Genomic DNA, 19,659 nt, shown 5'->3' on the forward strand with positions numbered 1-19,659 from the left:
CGGACCAAAACAAACAGACCGAGACCTCCTTGAAGACGTGGTCTCGGTCCGGTTCTAAACAAACTCTGGTACGGTTCGTTTGTGGTGAGAATGTGATCCAACCTCGATCCGGCCCAACTGCAGGGCCCATTGAGCCTGTTTTGTACTAAACCACCTCCTGTAGCCAGCTGTGCTGTGCATTATGGGTAGAAGCTTCTACAACATGCAGCACGATCAAGATGAATCCGAGTAATCGTCGACAGACGTGGACTCGTGAGGAGGTGCAGTGCCTCATAGAGATTTGGTCGGACGACTATATAAACTCACAACTTTTGACAACACACAAAAACACCAAAATCCAGTCACTCTTTAGCAAACGGCTTGGGGAAAGGGGGTATCGGAGGTCTGCTGCACAGTGTTGCATCAAAGCAAAAATACTTCGTAAGGAGTACATTAAAGTGCCTGGGGAAAAAAACTAACTAAAAAAACTTTTAACTTAAAAAAAAAAACCCAGGAAGTTCTGGTAAAGAGAAGGACAAATTTAATTGGTTTGACAGCCTGGACAAAATACTTGGGACAACACTGCTCGTTGATCCAGTGGATGTTGTGGAGTCACATGAGAGTTCAACAAAATCATCCGCTTCCACTTATGCTAATGATGCTAGCACAGCTAGCCTGGCTCCCGCATCTGACACAGATGTTGGTGGTGACTTTATTCAACTTTATGCCACTACCAACCAAGTTACATTAGTTATGTTGAAGGTATAGACAGTAGTATACTTTGTAATTATTAGATAATATGTATTTACCTTAATGATGGCATTAGGACATTACATCACACACACACACACACACACACAGTACTGTGTAAACAGCATAATGCATTATGTCTTATTTCTTCCTGCAGTATTATGACATGAGTAACAGAGAAATTGTTTCTTTCAATAAATGGCGAGATTCAAGCAATGTGTCCTGTGATACTGATTTTGCTGTTAACACCCCTGCTGATGCAGATGTGTCTGATGCTCAGAGCACAGAGAGCAGTGACAGTGAAGAGTGCACCAGAAGAGGGAGACTGGCCTTTCCCAGAGCTCAGGCTTGAAAAAGAAAGGCTAAATCATGCCCATCTGATTATGATTTTCGTACACACATGGCTGACAGTAGAAGGATGCTGGAGAATATACACAGCGCTGAACAGAGCCAGATGACTGAAGAGGCTGCTGCTTTTGAGAGGATACTTCGGGCACAACAGGAGGCTGAGAAGAGAAGATTTCATCCTATGCAGGCACAGCAACAGGCCACCAACCAGATGTTTCTGCAAATAATGGGCACTCTTGCAAGTGCTTTGCATCCCGGTCAACCTCATTCCTCAACAATACCACCCTGGACCACAACACCCCCATCAACATCAGCACCTAGTGCCTGGTCCATGCCACAGCTGTATCAGCCAACACAGCCTACTGACCTGCCGCCTATGCTCACTCCACATCAGCACCAGGCACAATCTCCATCCCCCCAAACTGAGCATCCCAATACCTCATCCATTCTACATGAAATACATAGTAAGCAGGACTACTGTTGTAACACTTTTTTTTTATCAAATTAGGAAAGCTTTGTCTGTGTAGGCCTTTAATGCACACATTCATTACTTGCATTGTTTGAATTGCTGTGCAGAAGGTTCTGTTTATAGTTTTGTGTTATAAAGAATGTTATAGACAGATTTGTTATGAAGAACTATGGCTTCTGTGTGTGTTTAGATTTCCAAGCAATATGGTACCTCATTTTCAAGGTTTGTTCTTTTCAAACTTCTGGGCTACACATGAGGTGAATATCATATAAAGAGAAGCACTCTTGAGTATTTGTGATTGAAGTACAAAGAGGTTTAAGTTTGTATTTGCACAACAGACATTCTAATTTACTAATCTTCATTTTTGATTGTTATACTACGTGAAGCTTTATTTTTTTATTGTAATTTCAATCTTAAAGCTTAATTTTGTAACTGTAATTTCATGCAATCTACTAAAAAAAACACTGCTTTATTTTCTAAATGGAGACAAAGCATTTTTTGTACTGATGTGGCAATGTTACATTTGTCACAAGTTAAACAGGCCATAAACAGTATTTAAAAGCAAAAGTGTTTCCATTCCATCCACTTTGAATCACAAAAAACAGGTTTCCAGCCTTCAGAATATGGTAGCACTTACACACATGAATGAGTAAAAATGAATTCATCAAGGGAGATAACAGCTTATAACTCCAATAACATCCCATAACTATCTTTTTAACATTATAAAGAATACTGAACTCAAATTATATGCAGACTTTGGTCCACCCTTTGGGAAGCTAACACTAGCCTGTATTTCTTGTGAGGTTTTTTAACATTCACATTATAGAAGAGTAGCTACAAAGTGCATTTCTGATGTAATTGTTTTGCTGTTGTGCATACCCCCACTCATGATGTCCCATACCCTCACCCTCTTCCTCCTCTGTACGTCTTACGTAATCCCTCTCACAATAGTCCTTATTATGTACCTGAGAGTAATTATGCAGCACACAACAAGCAGACATTATGCGGCTGACAAAAGTTATGTGGGCACCACATTCTTTTATGAGGCAATGCCAGTGTTCTTTGAGGCGCCCAAAGACACACTCAACTGTCATATGGGCTTGACTTAATCTGTGATTGAAGTTGAGCTGCTGTGATGTTACTCTTCCCCCCTCTGGGTAAGGTTTTATGAGCCAAGTTAGCAGAGAGAAGGCCAAATCACCCAACAGACAAAGAGGCACGTCAACCCCCTCCATGTTTCAGTCCAGTGTGGTAAAAGAGTGTCTGCACTGCAAAGTTCATACAGTGACGAGAGGGAGAACACACGGGCATCATGTATCTTGCCTGGTCGCCCAACATTAATGTCCCAAAATCTCATCCCAGGGTTCACCACACCCTGCAAAATAATTGAATAGTCTCCCTTTCGATGGTAGTAACAAGATGAGTGTCAGGTGGAGCGCTGATCTTAATATGGGTTCCATCTATTGCTCCTGCCACTTGAGGGAATCGCCATCTGTCTCGAAAACCTTGTACTACCAGCCTGAACTCTGCTGCAGAGGGATGCTTAATGTACTGAGGCTTCATTACAGCATGTATAGCACTCACAACCTCCTGCGTGATAGAGCAACATGTTAATATCCAACACCAAACAGGTGTGAGTTAGACCTGTACTCTAGGTTAGTGGCTAACCTCCATATACAAATTGCCACACAAATGTCTACAGGCACTGCCTGCCTGTATATAGTGTTTTGGCGTGTTAGCCAGGGATCGAGAGTGTTGCACAGTAGACTGAAACTGCCTTTTCACATTCTGAAAATTGTCAGCCAGTCCTGGTCTGTGATAGTTTTCACTCTTCCCTATCATCCTGGCATGTAGTGAGGTACCCACTACTCGTCCCGCTCTTCATCTCTTCACTCTGGTCCTGCATACATTCACATAAACTCACCTGTACTCACCTCCACTCCTGGTCCGGCTCCACTGCTCCTCTGTGGAAGGAGCAACCCTAACCCTAACCCTCTGTCTCCCACACAAACTATGTTGTTGTTGGTCAACATAGGGAGAGACTCTGAGTACTTTTCCACTTTACCTAACCCTAATCCTAATCTGTTTTTTTTTTTATTCTAACTCCAACCCCTTTAAGAAATAATACATTAAATTCATAATTATTATAAATATTTAAAATTTCATTTAACTTTATTTCATAATTTCTTAAAATAGCAATATCAAAAATTTCATCATAGTAATTCATTTTTATAAAAACTTTTAAAAATATAATTCATATTTTTATTAATGACTTTATACACAATAATTAATTCTTTTTATAATATATTATTAATATAAATTCACATTATCATTATAAGCAGAAAAGGGGTGGGACTAAAATGAAAAAAGAAACAGTGCGTAAGGTAAAACACTAAATTTAAGACATGGGCATTTGGGAGCTATAAAAGGGAGCGCATCAGTCACAGAGCTCATTTTGGCTTTGGACATTGATGGATGCACATCTACCAGCCAGATACCAGCCAGACATAGAGCAAGCCTTATAGTTTTTTGTGTGCTGCAGACCTGAAGAAGACCTATTAAAGGTCGAAACGTCATTTTTTGGCACACCTTCTTTTGCAGATTAAAAAATAATTTAAACGTAATTCATTGAAAACAATTTTAGTTTTTTTTTTAGTTTTTTTATTTAAAAAAACAAAACAAAAAAACAGTCTACGTAACTTTACGTATTTTACTTTCCCCATTCGGGAAAACTCTTTTAGTTCATTTTTGAGATTTAAAAACATATTCATTTAGATTATAATAAAACAATAAAAAGAGAAAACAAATCATGGATGGATTGACAGAGGTCCGCTATGGCCGTAGGTTTACCCTACAGGGACCGGGACTACGGGTGGTCTGATGGGAGGAATGACGGCGCACCTTTCCTCTCCTTTGGGAGAAGGGATTGTTTCCCCTTCCCTAACCCCCAATCTTGCCGCCATCTACTCCCAAGACACCTGCCACACCCTTTTTTATTTGCGGACATTTTGTGAATTCGAGTCTAGTTTGGTATTATCATCAGTATTATTTATAATATTTATTCTACCACACACAGCACTCTGTTTTTTTATGTCCCGTGGATGTCTCTATGCTTGTGTTGTCCCTGTTTAGTAAATTTTTATGTTTGCACTTGCATTTATTCTCCTCTTTTTTCATTTCTCTTCTCCACTTCTTTGTCCTTTCTCCCATTTTTCTTCTCTTCATTTCTCAGAACCTCACGACTAATTAGGGCTATCTTATAAAGCCCTCTAATGTTAGGGCATTATGGGGAGAGGTGGTGCAGGCTGTCATTAGTCTGCCCACCATGTGGGAGACCAAGTTTGCAACCAAGGATAACATAATATTTAATTTTTATATTATTATTATTAATAGCGTCATCTGCATTTTCCAACTCTTACAGTTGCATCTATATGGCATTATAATCACAGGACCTTACATCTATTATGACAATCAGATACTCAGCAGTTCATCCATATTTGACCGAACAGAATCTCCGGATTGACAGGTGCAGTCATATATGAGAATCATCTACATATCAGCAATAGCTTATATCTAACAAACAACAACGACTAACAGGTCGACGGAGGATTGCTCCTATCCAGGGAACTAAGCTACAAACCCTTTTCTACCTAACTTTAACACTATATTTTATTTCTCTTAAAGTTATATGCTTACTAATTCATATATTTAAATAAGGTCATTGTGTATTACACATTTCTAAAATTAGAATAATAAAACATGACTATATAAAGGAGGGAGCTTCAGGGGAGGCTCATCAAGGTATACAGACTTCTTACCAGCCAACCTACGACCTATTTTTTCTATCCATTGACCTGAGAAAGACCCAGTGAGGGTCGAAACGTTGTCAGACACACCTTCTTTAGTTAATTATTATTATTTTCACAACCAATTGAAATTCATAATTGATGTTTTATTTATTTATTTAATCATTTATTTATTTATTGTTATTTCTTATTTCTAAAATAACTACACCCATCCCTATGAGTGATTTTTACAGCGATTGGACCCTGGTCCAGCAGGAGGGTGGATGGCGAGAGCACCCACCGCTCCCTATGGGGGACAGGATAACTTTCATAGACCTAACACATTAGGCCCCCTGCAATGATGCCATACTCTATTTGACTACAGAAGAGGCCTGTTTGTCATGCTCCTCTATTGTGCAGTGCTTGGGGTGTTGTGTTTTTCCATTTTCTATATTTTCAGAGGCGCTGATAGCACCATGCTCCACACTCGACCCGCTGCCAGATGATTGTATCTCTCCGATGTGGTACTTGGCTCCAGATTCAACCGTCAGTTACTTTGACTTCGATCAAATCAGGGATTTAATCAATTATTTCTTCGTGTCCTCTCTAGTGTACTCGCCTTGCCGGCCTCCTGTGCTCTCTGACTCAGCCACCCAGCCCTCTGCACCCCTACTGCCAGCAGCCGCTCTCCGCCCTCTGGCGAGCCAGCGCTCCGGTCCTCCGGTGTCAGTGGTCCGCCGCTCCCAAGCGTCCGCCGCCACACTCCTCCACGGAGATTTCACCGGAAGCACCAGCCACCCTCTCCGTCTCTCCCTGCCAATTCAACAAAGACTCTTGCAAAAACAAGATCAACACCTATATCTGCATTTGTGTCCTCTTTTAACTACAGAGCGCAACACTATTAGTGGTTGCTAAATTGTTTCATTACCTTTTTTGTTTGCACTTTGCAAATGTTCTTCATGATTTCTCCAGTTTCTTTCTTTCTTTCTTACTACCTCAGACCACCACTGGCATGTTTTGCCCATGTTTGTTTTACTGAACACAAGTTGTTCAATGAAGTAGGTGATGTTTTTGTGCATTTTGTCCAAAATGAGTCACTGGGAGTCCTGGTAATATAACAAATGTATTTTTTTTTCTATTCTAGTAAACAAAAAAATGTATTAATAAATAGACATTTTTTTTATTGCTAATGAACCAAATCAAGACTTGCAGGTCAATACCACAGCCTGTCTTTACAGTATTTCTATGGTACATTTTTGATTTAACAGGTTAATATTCTAGTGATTCTACTGCCCAATTAATTTGTTGAGAAATGAAGTGCACAGTGTGTCATCAATACTAAAACCTTTAATAATACAACAAGTTTATTCAGTTTTCTTACATTGATGTTGTTTCATAACATAATGTTTGTCACTGCATCAAAAGTAAGGCCTTGACAACTATAACTTGTTGGTAATAAACCAGCCACTGCAAAGACAATTTTCTACCATCAGACAATTTCAGCTCTCAATAAGGTGTACAGTTCAGCAGCTGAAAATGCATCTGTAGAAGTATCCCATTCTTTCCCTGCATCAGAAGACAGGAAGACAGCAGAAATAAAAAACAGTTTCATCACATGGATTTTGGCCTTTGGGTGTGTACTCTGCCTTACAGATGGCCAGCTCATCCATGTCTGTTGTTTTGAGATCGTCCTCAGTGCCATACATCTATGGAACAGTGTGAGTCAAAATAGGTAGACCGTTCGCCTGCCTTTGCACTTTTCTTGTATGAAGTATATCTGAGATACATGTTTGTTTTCGTTATTGGAGAAATGCCAGTCTATTTACATAACGTTTGCAAATTGATGGATAGTGTTACCGGCTATTGCCTATTACATCTCTCTAAGTGGAGCTAAATGTAAATGTTTCACATTTTCATTCATAACTTTGTAAGAAGGAGTCCAGTTGCCTCTGGTTTAGGTTCTTATTGTAGATCTCAATGACAGCATGGCAAATGTTTTTGTCTTCTCTTGTTCTGAATTTAACTCCAAAGGTACGGGGTGAAAAATATTGATCTGTAACTTGTAACTAAAGCTGTCGTAGTGTAGTGGCGCAAAAAAAAAAAAAAAAATCTCTCAGTAGTGAAGTGCAAGTATAAGTTACATAATATGGAACTGCTTGAATAGACATATAAATATTTCAGATTTGAACATAAGTAAAGTTTTTGAGTAAATGTACTTTGTTACGTTACACCAATGTGTGTAATTGTGTTATGGAAAGAGGAAAAAACATGTTATCTCCTCCTTGTCCTGTTAACCTTTCCCTCATGTGCTCTGATCAAAACTTTACTTACATATGACTTTGTTTATTTCAGTTCAGGTGAATTAAGGAGAGGAAGACAGGGGTAACAAGATTCAGGAAGTAGAATTGGCTTCCATCCCTGATATCATCAGAAAAGTAACCTGTCATCCTGAAGGGTTTGGAAAACATTGATCCAAAACTGTGCACTTTCACCACCATGATTCAGTCTGCTGGTACATAAATGAAACTTTGGATTTCAAAACTATCAGTGGGGTTGCTGCACAAAAAGACAAACAAGTTTTTTGATGTGCCCAATTTCCATGCCTATGTCCGTTTGCAGTTTATCTGGGCATTCATCCAAGCACGCAAGTGATGTGATGAAGTAGTCTGGTATTACTTTGGGATTGTTATTTGTTCTGTAGGCCTCCATCATAACTACATAGTGACTAAAACCATCACAATCTTGTTGCTGCTGTTAAAAATATGCACCACGTCATCAAGTATATACAAATAACCATATGCAATACTCAAAATAAGTTAAACATATTGGGTTATGGGTGCATATATGCAATCAGGTGAAACACTTACTATAAATATCCCAATATTTTGAATAGTCTCTAACTATGGATCACGCAGGAGTACAGAACTTTCATTTTGTTTTGCAACCCTTTGTTGTATAATGACAAATAAACGAACTGCCTTCAGGATTTGTAATCAACCGGTAAGATGAGGATGAATTTCATTTCAGAATTATTAATGTCCTCACTTATCAACATCATCCAGCAGCTCAGCTAATGTAAGTGATGCTACACCGGTACAGTTAAGCCCAACGTTGATGCCCGCTCTGCCCCCCACCCCTGTTGGAGAGGATGCTGTCAGTGAAGGAGATGCTGCCTCTTTGCCCACAGCCAAAGCCAATGCTGGCCCAACTTCAGATAAACACATCAATTACGGTAGGTGGAAGGGGAAAAATTGAGAGTACAACCACTTCTCCAGTGACTATTACACCACTGGCTGTGACTCAGGGGTAGAGCCTGTGGCATTTTATTGGAAGGTCGCTGGTTTTATTCCCCTGGTCAGCATGTCAAAGTGTTCTTGGGCAAGGTACTGCTGGTCAACACCTTGCATGGCAGGCACTGAAAAACTTCACAAATTCACCCTATCTTGTCTGTCCAGCAAAATAAAAGATAGGGGTGTTGAATAACAAAGAAAATGTACAAGATCATATCTTACTCCCAGGTTTGGTTGGTTTACAGAAAAGTAAGGAGAGAGTCTATGTATACATAATTAATTCATGAACGATTTACAAGATTCACATATAACACATAATGTATGTAAGGCAGGGTAAGCCAAGATCTTGGCAATCTTCTCAGTATTTTGTTGATATAGATATAAAACATTACTTTCCCTCTTTTGACTGATTGTCACATATATACACTTATTGTCTTTATGTACATAGTGCTTGTTTTACCTGGCAAACAAAGTTTAAGTATAACAGGGTAGATACAGACACAGACACACACACACACACACGCACACACAGTAATTTGGATTCCTGCTGTAGAAGATGGAGTCCACAGCATCAGTAATGTTAAGGAAATATATCTGCTGGCTCAAAGTTGTACAGACAAAGGCACGTTTAGGCATCAACTCACCTTAACTCCAACATATGACAATACATGAACATATGCTATATCTGTCAGTATTACAGGGTGAAGCGCACATCAAATGTCTTTGGTTTAATAATTATTGCCTTTGTTTTTTAATAAAGAGAGCAAAAACTCTTAGTGCCTCCATGCCCAACAAATCTTTGTAAGCTTCCAGTTTACTTGAGCTTTTTGGCTTTTCATCTGATTAAGGCAAGTTGTTACATTTTAGAAGTACTGAAGTCTGAGAGCATAACCCAGCATCCCTCTCAGCTGGCCTAGAAGATATGGCTCTGCAACTCAACTCAAAGTCCTGTAGCCTGGACCTTAACTCCTCAAGATCTTTCCTCCATCCTATCAAAGTAGAATGAATAGAGTAATCTCCCTCAGATCTTCCTCTCACTTCTCGTCACACACAGAGCAGTCCATGGCTATGATGTCCTGTATTTCTGTGATTTTACCCATCTCCTCTGGCATCTCCACCTCTATGGGCATCTTCAGCTCCTCAGGGATCTTCTCTTCTGAGGAGCTGCATCTGGACAGTTTGTCCAGCTCGTCCTCCAACTCAAAGATGCGTTCAGCAACACAGTGGGCAGTGAGTCGGGCCTCAGGGTCGTGATCCCAACATTCCATGATGGTTGCGCAGATCACTGCAACACCCTGTCATGGGGATGGAAAGAGCAAGTAATCTCAGACGCCACACTAAATTCAAGTTTTAGGACTGTTTGGGTAAACATTCTCAGAGAAGCATCATTCATCAGAGTATCCTGGTTGTATGTATTTACTTATGTAATGCAGAAATGAGGTTTGCTTTCATCCTTTTGGGGAATTGTTGTTTACTTATTCACTTGTGTTTCTTAAAAGGATGACAATGATATTGCTCTTATTCTCTCTTGGATGTTAATTTGCTCTTTGTTGTGTTTACATGGACGTAGTGTGTATAAAGGCATAAGACTATATGTTAGTTTGACCCCAGAGAGAACAGTCAATGCTTATGTAGTTGGTAATGGTTAAAAAACCCTATTAAGAAGATAAGATACAAGTATACTTGTAAAATTGAATATATTATAGATATAAGATTTTAGATTAAACTAGCAGTTCACAAACTCTTTAGCTTGTGACCCCATTCAGGTTAATTTATGCACAGGTTTAGAAAAGCATATGGAAACAGACAGAGCCGTCTATATGTACTCTGATTTAATTTCAGCCATATTTGTGCATGTTTTCTGAAAGCTTACCGATGTGGAAAAAACTGAGCAATACCACCAGAAATCATAGGGTGCAGTGTAGCCAATAATTCTAGTAAAAGGACCATGGGTAACAATCAAGAAGTTTGAAGAATGGCCGACATTCAAAAGAACTCAAAATGACATCAGTTGACAAATTCCAACGTTTTTAATGGCCTTACAGACAACAGAGACACTATCACAACATCCTCCACCATCGCCATGTTTTGACTTTGGTCAGTTAAGGTTACATCATTTGTGATTGATGTATCTATTTTTGTAAAGTTGAGTCTGTGCAGTCATAATAATGATGTGTCGTATTTACTCTTTGGTTCAAATATATATTAAATACTATGTGTTTCATCATATACCTTCTAAATGAAAATATTAGCATAAGATGGTATATTCATCAATCATGAATTCAACATCTGAAATTAGCATTTTGGCTACCCTATTTATAGTGATGTTGATTAATGTGCTTTGTCCATGTAGAAATGAATAAAATAAAACAGGTAATACCTAGAGAATGATCAATAACACCACACGTCCACATTGCGTATTGTATGTAAATGTCATTCCAATACAGCAGCACGTACCTGATGCCTGAGCCAAGTGTCTGGGATCTCAGGTCTTCCTCTGTCTCTCAGCACATTGTCCTTCATGCTCTCCACACAGGGGTGCTCTCGCACTTTTGAGCCATATGGAGGCTCGTACTCCTTCATCTCTGTGAACACAAACACAGATCATGGATTAGTTGTTGAGTGCAAATCAACACCGAGTACCAACTGCACAAGGTATGCGTTCCTTAGGTCATTTTTGTCCATGCCATCTTGTGTCTGTCACTGCCTGGCAAGTTATCTGATGATAACAAGATGTAGATGAGCTGGCTCAGTTCACCATGAACACACAAATGTCATGTCATTTAATTTAGATTTTTTTTAGATGAGAGTCAAACAGGTGGCCAACTGAGCTATGATCATAGCATACAGCAAAATCAAAAAAGTATTTTTTTTTCTGATTTTTTTTTTCTTTTTTAAAGGGTGTCACGCAGATGAACCAGCAAGGGAAAAAAAGAGAGCAAAATGTCAAAACCATGAAAAACAAAGTTCCGGGACTGGTTCCAGACCTCATGAAACTGAACTTGCAACAGCTGCAGTCTGTCTTCAGTACTAAAGAGAGGGCTCTCAGTATCTCACAGTTGCTGTGAAATGAGACACTTGTTGCTCCCAAGTCATCTTCCTTTACCCATCTGAGCCAGAATATGATAAGCATATTTCCATATTGTGCGCACCATCTTTTATGTGTATGTTGGTGATTTTTTTTTCTTTTTTTGGTAAAGTTGGCTATATTACTTATTAACTTGACATTCCTTATCCCATCAACAGGTGGTGTTCCCACTCATCTATTGAGATTGGAATATAGAAGTGATTTGCAATCAAATCTAAATTCCACAAGCAGTCCTAATACTAAGGTTGAAGTTAACCTTTGAAACATCAATAATCTAACCAGGTATTTAATTAGTTTTCCCAGTTGAAATGGATCTGCGGCAGCGGCTGTTTAAGCTTTGGATTTCTTCACTTTTAATCGGTGTGAATGAGCCTGTAGCACACTGCAAAAACTATATTTTTCAGTTAGTGAGTTAATCCTATTTTTAGATTAGTGGTGCACAAACTTTTGGAAACTTAATTGTGGGTCAAAAGCAAGAACCTATTTGTGTCATTATTATTATTATTATCATTATTATTATTATTATTATTGTTGTTGTTGTTGTTGTTGTTGTTGTTATTATTATTATTATTATTATTATTATTATTATTATCATTATCATTATTATTATTATTATTAACAATAATAATAATAATAATGTTATTATTATTATTATATTGTTTTGTTTTGTTTTATATGGTTGAGATGTAAAGTCACACTAGGATCACAATCAATCAACTGGATGCAAACTACAGTCCAACTGACTAACTTTTTATGCATCATGGTGAAGCAGAGAAGGAGAACCCAAATGCAGATGGCAGACAGGGAGTGTAATGGAAGAAGTTTTAATCTTGGTCACAGGAACAGCAGGAACGGCAAAACAGCACAGGCACAGAAACTAAGCAGAAGACTTAACTTTGACTGGATAAAAGTACAAACTAAATGAATGAGAGAATAAGGTGCAGCGTAGGCTCTTAGTGAGGTGGAGAAACACGGGAGAAACACCCTGCATTCCAATACCCATACTATCATACTATTCAGGGGTAAAGTTAGGGGTAGGAGGAGAAAAAGGATACAGCTTGCAAAGAGAGTCTCGAGTCTGACTGAAGTCGCCAAACACAGAGACTTGAGGCTTGTCTTAGGCTCATATTCAAAAGATTTATGACTCAACTCAGACTCACTTGCAAACACACTTTGTCTGGCCACAGATGATGATGTATACTGGCGAGCACACTGAGAGCTGCTGTGCCACTTGTCATCACCTTTGTCTATAAGGACTTCACACAAGGCCCAAACAAAAGAACTGCCAAATGCAACGCCTGTGTGATCAAAATAAATGACACTGGATGGATCATGTCAAACTTTATCAAGCACCTGAAAACATCTGGATAGGTCAGTTAGTCAGTTAACGTTAGCATTTATGGATGGTTAGCAAACATGTTTAGTTTAGGATAATAAGACATTTAATGTTGCTTGCCAAATAAGAGTCTGTTGGTGGCTGAATATTTTGGTAAGATTAGTGTATGCTTGCCACACTTGCTCACATTGTGCTGGCTTTGGCATGACTGTAAAAATGGTCCGATAATTTAGTAGTCCACATTCTGACTTGCAAAAAAAGACTTGTGAGCATCTCTGGCATCAGCAATGATTTGAGGCATATTTCTGTGGGCGTACCTGCCATGCACTTTTTAATGGATTAAATAAGATGACGAAATACACAGGGAGGATACAGGACAGCAGCAACAGCTTTTGACGTATTAATAATTATGGACGGGAACTGCGAACATATGCGCCTGAGGGGAGCCTTGGATTCGATAGAAACAACTTTTCTAAAATCTCTACAACTCATTTTCAATTTCCATCTAGCAGATGTGTTCAGGAAGATCAGTAAGCACATTGTGTTTTCTGTCATAAAGACATCAAATTTGTCTTAAAAATAAGAGCTTTACATTGCACCCCATTGGAGTTGAGAACTGGGTTCTTAGCGGAGGGGCTTTTAATTTGAAAGTAGCGACCGTTAGTAGCTTGCCACTACAACAGCAAGCGGACAACCAAACAGCTACAGAGACCAAGGAGAAGCTAGCATCTCCCGGATCTCAGCAGCTGTCCAGTTGCTCATCTTGATGTCCGCGGATGAAGTGATGGACTGACCGCTGTGATCAGCTGTTTCCTGGTTTTAAAACTCCCCGCCTGTGAGTCGCACAACAGTGCAATGACGTCTCGGATTTAGATAGCAATGGAGGTGGAAAAAAGTGTACCCTACAAGGTGGCAAATTGGCGGACCAAAACAGACCTCCAATTTACCACCTTCTGACTAAATCTGCAGACCTGGCCGCAAAAAGGAAAGCCAAATTGGCAGCTTGCTGCCCAGTATAAATACAGCTATTAACTATGCAAACAAGGGCAGCCATGCACTGCAGACACACTGTCAAACAGTAGCACACAAGAAGAAGGTGCAGGTCATAGCATCAACACACAGTGTGGCCAGCACCTTTCTTCCAAGCAGAGAGAAAGCAACTTTTTCAAAACCCATATTCTTCTTGTCAAAACACACTCTTTAAGGGTTTGCTTTTTTCATTCTGCGGCAGATTGCGCTATAAAGTTGTGCTGTTGCACATTTCATGAGACAAGTTGTCAGTCTCATTTATTATATAGCATAATGTGACCATGTATAGATAGATACTGTATTATACATTCATACTGTCTTGTAATTCTGCTTGATTTCTCTCTCAAAATGCATCAGATTGAATATTTCATATTTAAAAGCATCAAAGTTTTCTTCCGGGGGAACATGTCTCTGGACCCTCCCAGTGGGGTAGTGTCATTCTCACCTTTTTCATACAAGTAATCAGTTTAAGTGTAAATGTATATATAAAACACTGTGAGATTATTTTCAACTGAAAGGTATATTATAATGAAATCTAGGAAAAGCTGCTGTGGTGTCATTTAAGTCAGGCCCCTGCTGTGTCTGCCACAAGTTAAAAAGGAACCCCTGGACAGGACGTTGGAGGGTTGGGATTAAGACTGTGTGCAGAAAAGATGAGTCTGCAGGGCCAGACTTCCTGTTTTTGACATGTGGAACTTCCCCCATTTTAGTATTTTCAAACAGGATCCTGCCTGGCCAGGTCCATTCCGCTGGAGGATTTTTGGTGCCAGGAATGGTATTGTCCTCAGCTCTCTGCTGTTTGGATCTCCTACTGTGGAGCTAGTATTAATACAACATATTTTCCTGAACTGGATACACCTGAAAAAAAGGAACAGCAGAGTGAGCTTATCCAAACAAGAGAACGTTGAAAACAGAAATAAAAGGAGGTGGTGTATTTTCTAAGCATGAAGGCATGACTAAGTAGAGAAAGGTCTCATCCAGATGATGATTGGGCTTCTACAACTTCATCATCAAGTTTCTGATGATATCCGGGACATGAGGGAAGTAGACAGACACACAGATCATTACTGCCATCTACACATTAAGTGCAGCCCGCATACCTACAGCAGCTCCGGACATTTGGAAACTATGAGAAAAATGTCTTCTGTGGTTTAAGAACAGATTTCACAAGAGACTACAACCACAGCCTCAGTCTCAGCTTCCCTTTGCTGTCTGGGGCTGATGGTTAAAGTCCTGGTAGATCCCATCTAAGGCGCGAAAAGTGGTTTCGAACAGTTTCCTTTTCAGATTATTTGTCTAAAATCTTTGTGGCCTGGAGGGTAGCAGAAACCTATGTGACTGGCTACACTGTCTGGGACATGCCATCTTGATGAAACACAGCTTTGTGTTTGGCATTCAACAGACTTGTGTCTCCCAACAAGAGACAGATCCCACATTTAGGCAATACAAACTATAACATAAGAAGTAGTAGAAGTAGAACCTGTAGAATCTCTGATGAACAACACCTTCTCATCAAAACAAAAACTTCCCCTTATACAAGTGAAGCAACCATGAACAGGCTTTAACTGCATGCAGTGTCTGCATAACATGTTTGCTTTGTGTCAGTTGTTTCTATACATATACATAGTGCTAAACTGTCTTTTTCATTTCCTGTGTTTGGTTGCTTCCATTGTTGCCCTGTGCTTACATAACAGTTTGTCTACTTCATCTTCATTTAAAAGGTTGCTCTGTTTGTGACTTTTGGGCTCCTGTAGAAATGGATGGAATGCTGGAAGTAATGGATCTTGCTTGCAAGACCCACCCTACTCTGTCTCTGATTGACTGGCCTTGTAAGATGTGTTCTTCGTGCTTGACTCAACTGTTAACTCACACAGTAGTTCTTGTAATGTCTGTTTTCAGCGATTTATAAGTTATAGTTTTGCAGATAAATGCACCAACGTCTTTGGCTCCTCTCCCAGTCTTCTGCTGCTTCTGTCAGGGTCTTTCATCCTCCAGAGCCGCTCTTCTGTCTCCTGGCTTGGTAGTAGGCCAGTCAATCTAGCCCAATCTATTGGTCCTAATACTATCCTGAATCATATATATATATGATGGGTGGGTTCTGCGGTGCACAGGGTCTGAGTCGCACGGGGGGGCTTGGCCCCCATTCATAACTGCTTGCAGTTACAGTTTATCTTATTTTTTTACCATATTTACATTGTCATTGGGTCCTATTGTTAAGTCTCACAATGCTACTGGATATTCCCGCCTAATGGCCATGAACTCACACAACCTCTCAAGGTTTCCTTTGAACAACATCTCTTTGTTTCATTGGACCAAATTCATCAAATTCAAGTTGTTGTCATTACAATGTCTAGAACATGTACATATGTAATTATTGTGAAATAGATTCATCAAATTTCATTTAGAGCTTGTTATATATGTGTTGTAATTTTACAACACTGGGTGAGTGTGGTAGTCGAGACAGCAGGCTTGTTGCAGTGGGCACAGACAGGTGGTATTCCCTCAACCACACCACTGCCTGAAACAGAGTGTTTTCTTCATACATGGACATTATACATACTACCCTCAATATTGTGTTCTGGTCAAATTTGACTGATTTAAAAGTTTTATTTCAAAAAATGTAGTTAATTTGATCAGACTGACATAAAATTCCATGAGTTTGTCCACAAAGAGGATGTCAACAGACAATTCAGTTAATGGGAAAAGTGAAAATGTTCCCGGATGTGGGTTGAGGATGTAAGTGGGGGTATGCATGTTTTCCTTTTAGTATGATAGTTAGAGGGCATAACAAGCAGTATTGTCATGTCAAGGCAGTAGTTGTGATTAATTGGCTGGTGATTGGTATGCACATTTCTTTTAGCATGATAAGTAGAGAGCATAGGCTAATCCATTTACATTTAGGGCATTTAGCAGATGCTTAGGGGATGGAGACGGATTGCAGGTTAACAAGGGGGATGCTTTTTGGTAATTTTGCTAACAAGGGGGACAGCATCCCCCTCAAATCACCTACTGCTCACAGTCATCTATATCAGCTCCATTGCTGGCCACTTGTTTTATAAACCAATGGCGATAAAAGCAGAACCCATTAATACAAGAGCTGGTTGTTGGTTTCACTTTCTGCCAAAAGATTCCTATAAATCCTAAACATTGGGCCCTTAAATAGTAAATGTTACATCAGACTAAACAGTCATTTAGCTAACTCTGATACATGCACATGTGAGATGTTTGAATTCAGGACTTTCTAACAGATAGCCTTTCTAACAAATGGTTAATGTTGTGAAAGGATCTATTTTAACCAAAAGTATGGACTTTTCCCAAAAACTCACCATGTTGCCTAAACCTAACCTTTCTGTGACCAAAAAAAATCTTTGTTGCTTATTGTGCTATGTCACCTGATTTCCTAAAGCCTTTCTGCCAGAAAAAAACTTTTCTCATGACCACACATATATGGTGATGTTGATTTTGTTCATCATCCCAATAAAATAATTTTAAAAATACAGTTAATAACCTAAAATAAGCACATTTTTTTATGATTTTTACTTGTTTTTAATCTGAGAAGTAAACACATTGTAAGAATAATATCAGTCTCGAAAATGCCAGAATATGCTATAACACCTATCTTATAGGTGTTCAAATATAAATGTAGAAATGACAACTTGTGGTTTAAGGAAGCTCTTAAATAGCAACTAGTTATCTGTTCAGCACTTTTTTTCTGTTTATGTTGATATACCTATCAGAGAAGAAGAGAAACAATGTGGTAAGCTAATAAAAACTCAGCAAATTGCCTCCTGGCCTCAGCTCCAGAGTTTGAAACACATAATAGACTGGTATATATCTACTCATCTGTTTCTTGTCAAAAAAGTAATAAGCACATTTCTCAAACAGTCAAAATGTTCTTTTTACTCTGAAATGTCTTGTCCTTTGTCCAAGCAGGCTATAACCATCACGCCCTCACCAGTTGTTGCCAAAGGCTGTCTCCCTTCTCAGTCCACAAACCATGGCACAGTGCAAACTCTTTGCCCTTCTCCATTATCCTGCATAACCCTCAACTCAGACATAACATGTAGGCCCTTCCACGCCCTGCAGGCTAATTCGGGATACGTAAATTAAATGCTCAGTGACACACAGAGAATGTACTATAACTGACCACAGCAACAAGGCCAACACAGGGTAGTATTATTCTGTCCCTTGTTGCTGGGGTGGAGAGACAGGACACACACATGCTCACAATCCCAAACTGAGACATAGACAGGCCTAGATCCGTCCTCCACACAACATTATATTCTACCGGGAGTGTTTCAAAGGCACAGCACCATGCCAGCCTGATTTTGTTGGTTTGCTCACACTGTGCACTACATTTCTCCCTTTATTTTAGTCCATCTGTTGTTGAGTCTGTTGTCATGATTGCCTTGCAACTGTGTCAAAGGGGATCACTTCCTCTAGCAAAAAATATGAGGTTGTAGTTGTTAGTATGCGAAGATGGTGTGAAACTAATAAAGAGAGTGGCAAAAAAGTTCTACAACATATGCCTCCTGGATTTATTGTACATCTGCAGTCTAGGATGGCTACCAAAGGCTCTGTTTCAGTGCAAACTAATTTATCCAATTAGGCTATGTTCAGCTTAAGTTTAAGAGGCAGTTCAGTTCCAGTAGATATGTGTGTCCTGGCAGTCACATTTAAGTTAGTTGCAAGTATTTTGTCCTACAAGTGTGAACTGATTCTAACACTGTCTGTGGAAACATTAAAAGGGAATTTTGAAAGCTGACTAACTTTAGAATGTATCATTTGTTTCACTGTTGAAGCCTTGCATTGTTTTTGGCTAAACTTACACAAAAGAAGAAATATGGATTTTATGCCCCATTTTCTTTTTTACAATAGAATCACACTAAGGAGTATTCTCACAACTGGTGATTGGACAAAGGTATTGTATTACCACAGACACCACACAATCTGAACATCATTTAATTGTGCTTACACTTGTGTTGGTACATGGTATAAAATCATTCAGTAATCTTTTCGAATTAAATACTCTGTATGTATAAGTGTATATAAACATAGATTTTTAAAAATCCATCCAAGAGAACAATGCTATCAATCAACTAGGTGACAATCCGCCCTCCCTCCTTCCTCTACTCGCAATCACACATGCTATGCAGACAGAGAGAGAGAGAGATGTGCTTTGGTATTCCATCCCTCATGTAAACACAGTGATTGAAGCATGTGAAGGAACTAAATCATGACCAAGGCAAGCCAGTGTTGCATTAACGTGGAAGATTAAAGCATTAATTTTCTAACTTTGGTTAGAGTTTAATGATCTACCAAACATGAATAATACTACTGATAATAATTATTATACTTTTAGTACTATTAATATTCATGTTTAAGTTGATATGACTGTTATTATTGTTGTGGCTTCCATCTGCATTCCCCCTACCCTTTGTCTCTCCTCACTCTTTCTCGGAAAATGTCATGGGATGACTTTTGTTGTGAACTGTCCCTATACAAATAACGAGTGGTTGGTTGATTGGTTGATTGGTTGGTTAATCTATTGAATGTATGATTGATTGATTAATTCAGCAACACAC

At 39.2% G+C, this 19,659-nt stretch overlaps 2 protein-coding genes across 3 annotated transcripts in view; one reads left to right on the plus strand and one right to left on the minus strand.

Annotated features, from left to right (window-relative positions):
- The first annotated feature begins 218 nt into the window (after positions 1–218).
- Positions 219–6,214, plus strand: LOC119005670. Its single transcript, XM_037073521.1, has 4 exons — positions 219–437; positions 1,091–1,319; positions 5,792–5,877; positions 5,981–6,214. Exons 1-4 carry the CDS (start codon positions 219–221, stop codon positions 6,212–6,214), a joined length of 768 nt encoding a protein of 255 aa, XP_036929416.1.
- Positions 6,215–6,660: 446 nt separating this feature from the next.
- LOC119006792 (TGF-beta receptor type-2-like) overlaps positions 6,661–19,659 on the minus strand; it is a 65,482-nt gene continuing 52,483 nt past the window's right edge. Inside the window, exons 9-10 of one of the 2 annotated variants that reach the window (XM_037075861.1) lie at positions 11,079–11,206; positions 6,661–9,916 (exon numbers count right to left, since the gene is read on the minus strand). In XM_037075861.1, the coding sequence (XP_036931756.1) occupies positions 9,656–9,916; positions 11,079–11,206 (389 nt within the window). In that variant the 3' untranslated portion in view covers positions 6,661–9,655. Of the gene's footprint in view, positions 9,917–11,078; positions 11,207–19,659 lie in introns of those variants that run through there. The other variant, XR_005070893.1, reaches the window with a different exon arrangement.

The sequence above is a fragment of the Acanthopagrus latus genome, chromosome 17, assembly GCF_904848185.1.
Source record: "Acanthopagrus latus isolate v.2019 chromosome 17, fAcaLat1.1, whole genome shotgun sequence".
Classification (NCBI taxonomy): Eukaryota; Metazoa; Chordata; class Actinopteri; order Spariformes; family Sparidae; genus Acanthopagrus; species Acanthopagrus latus.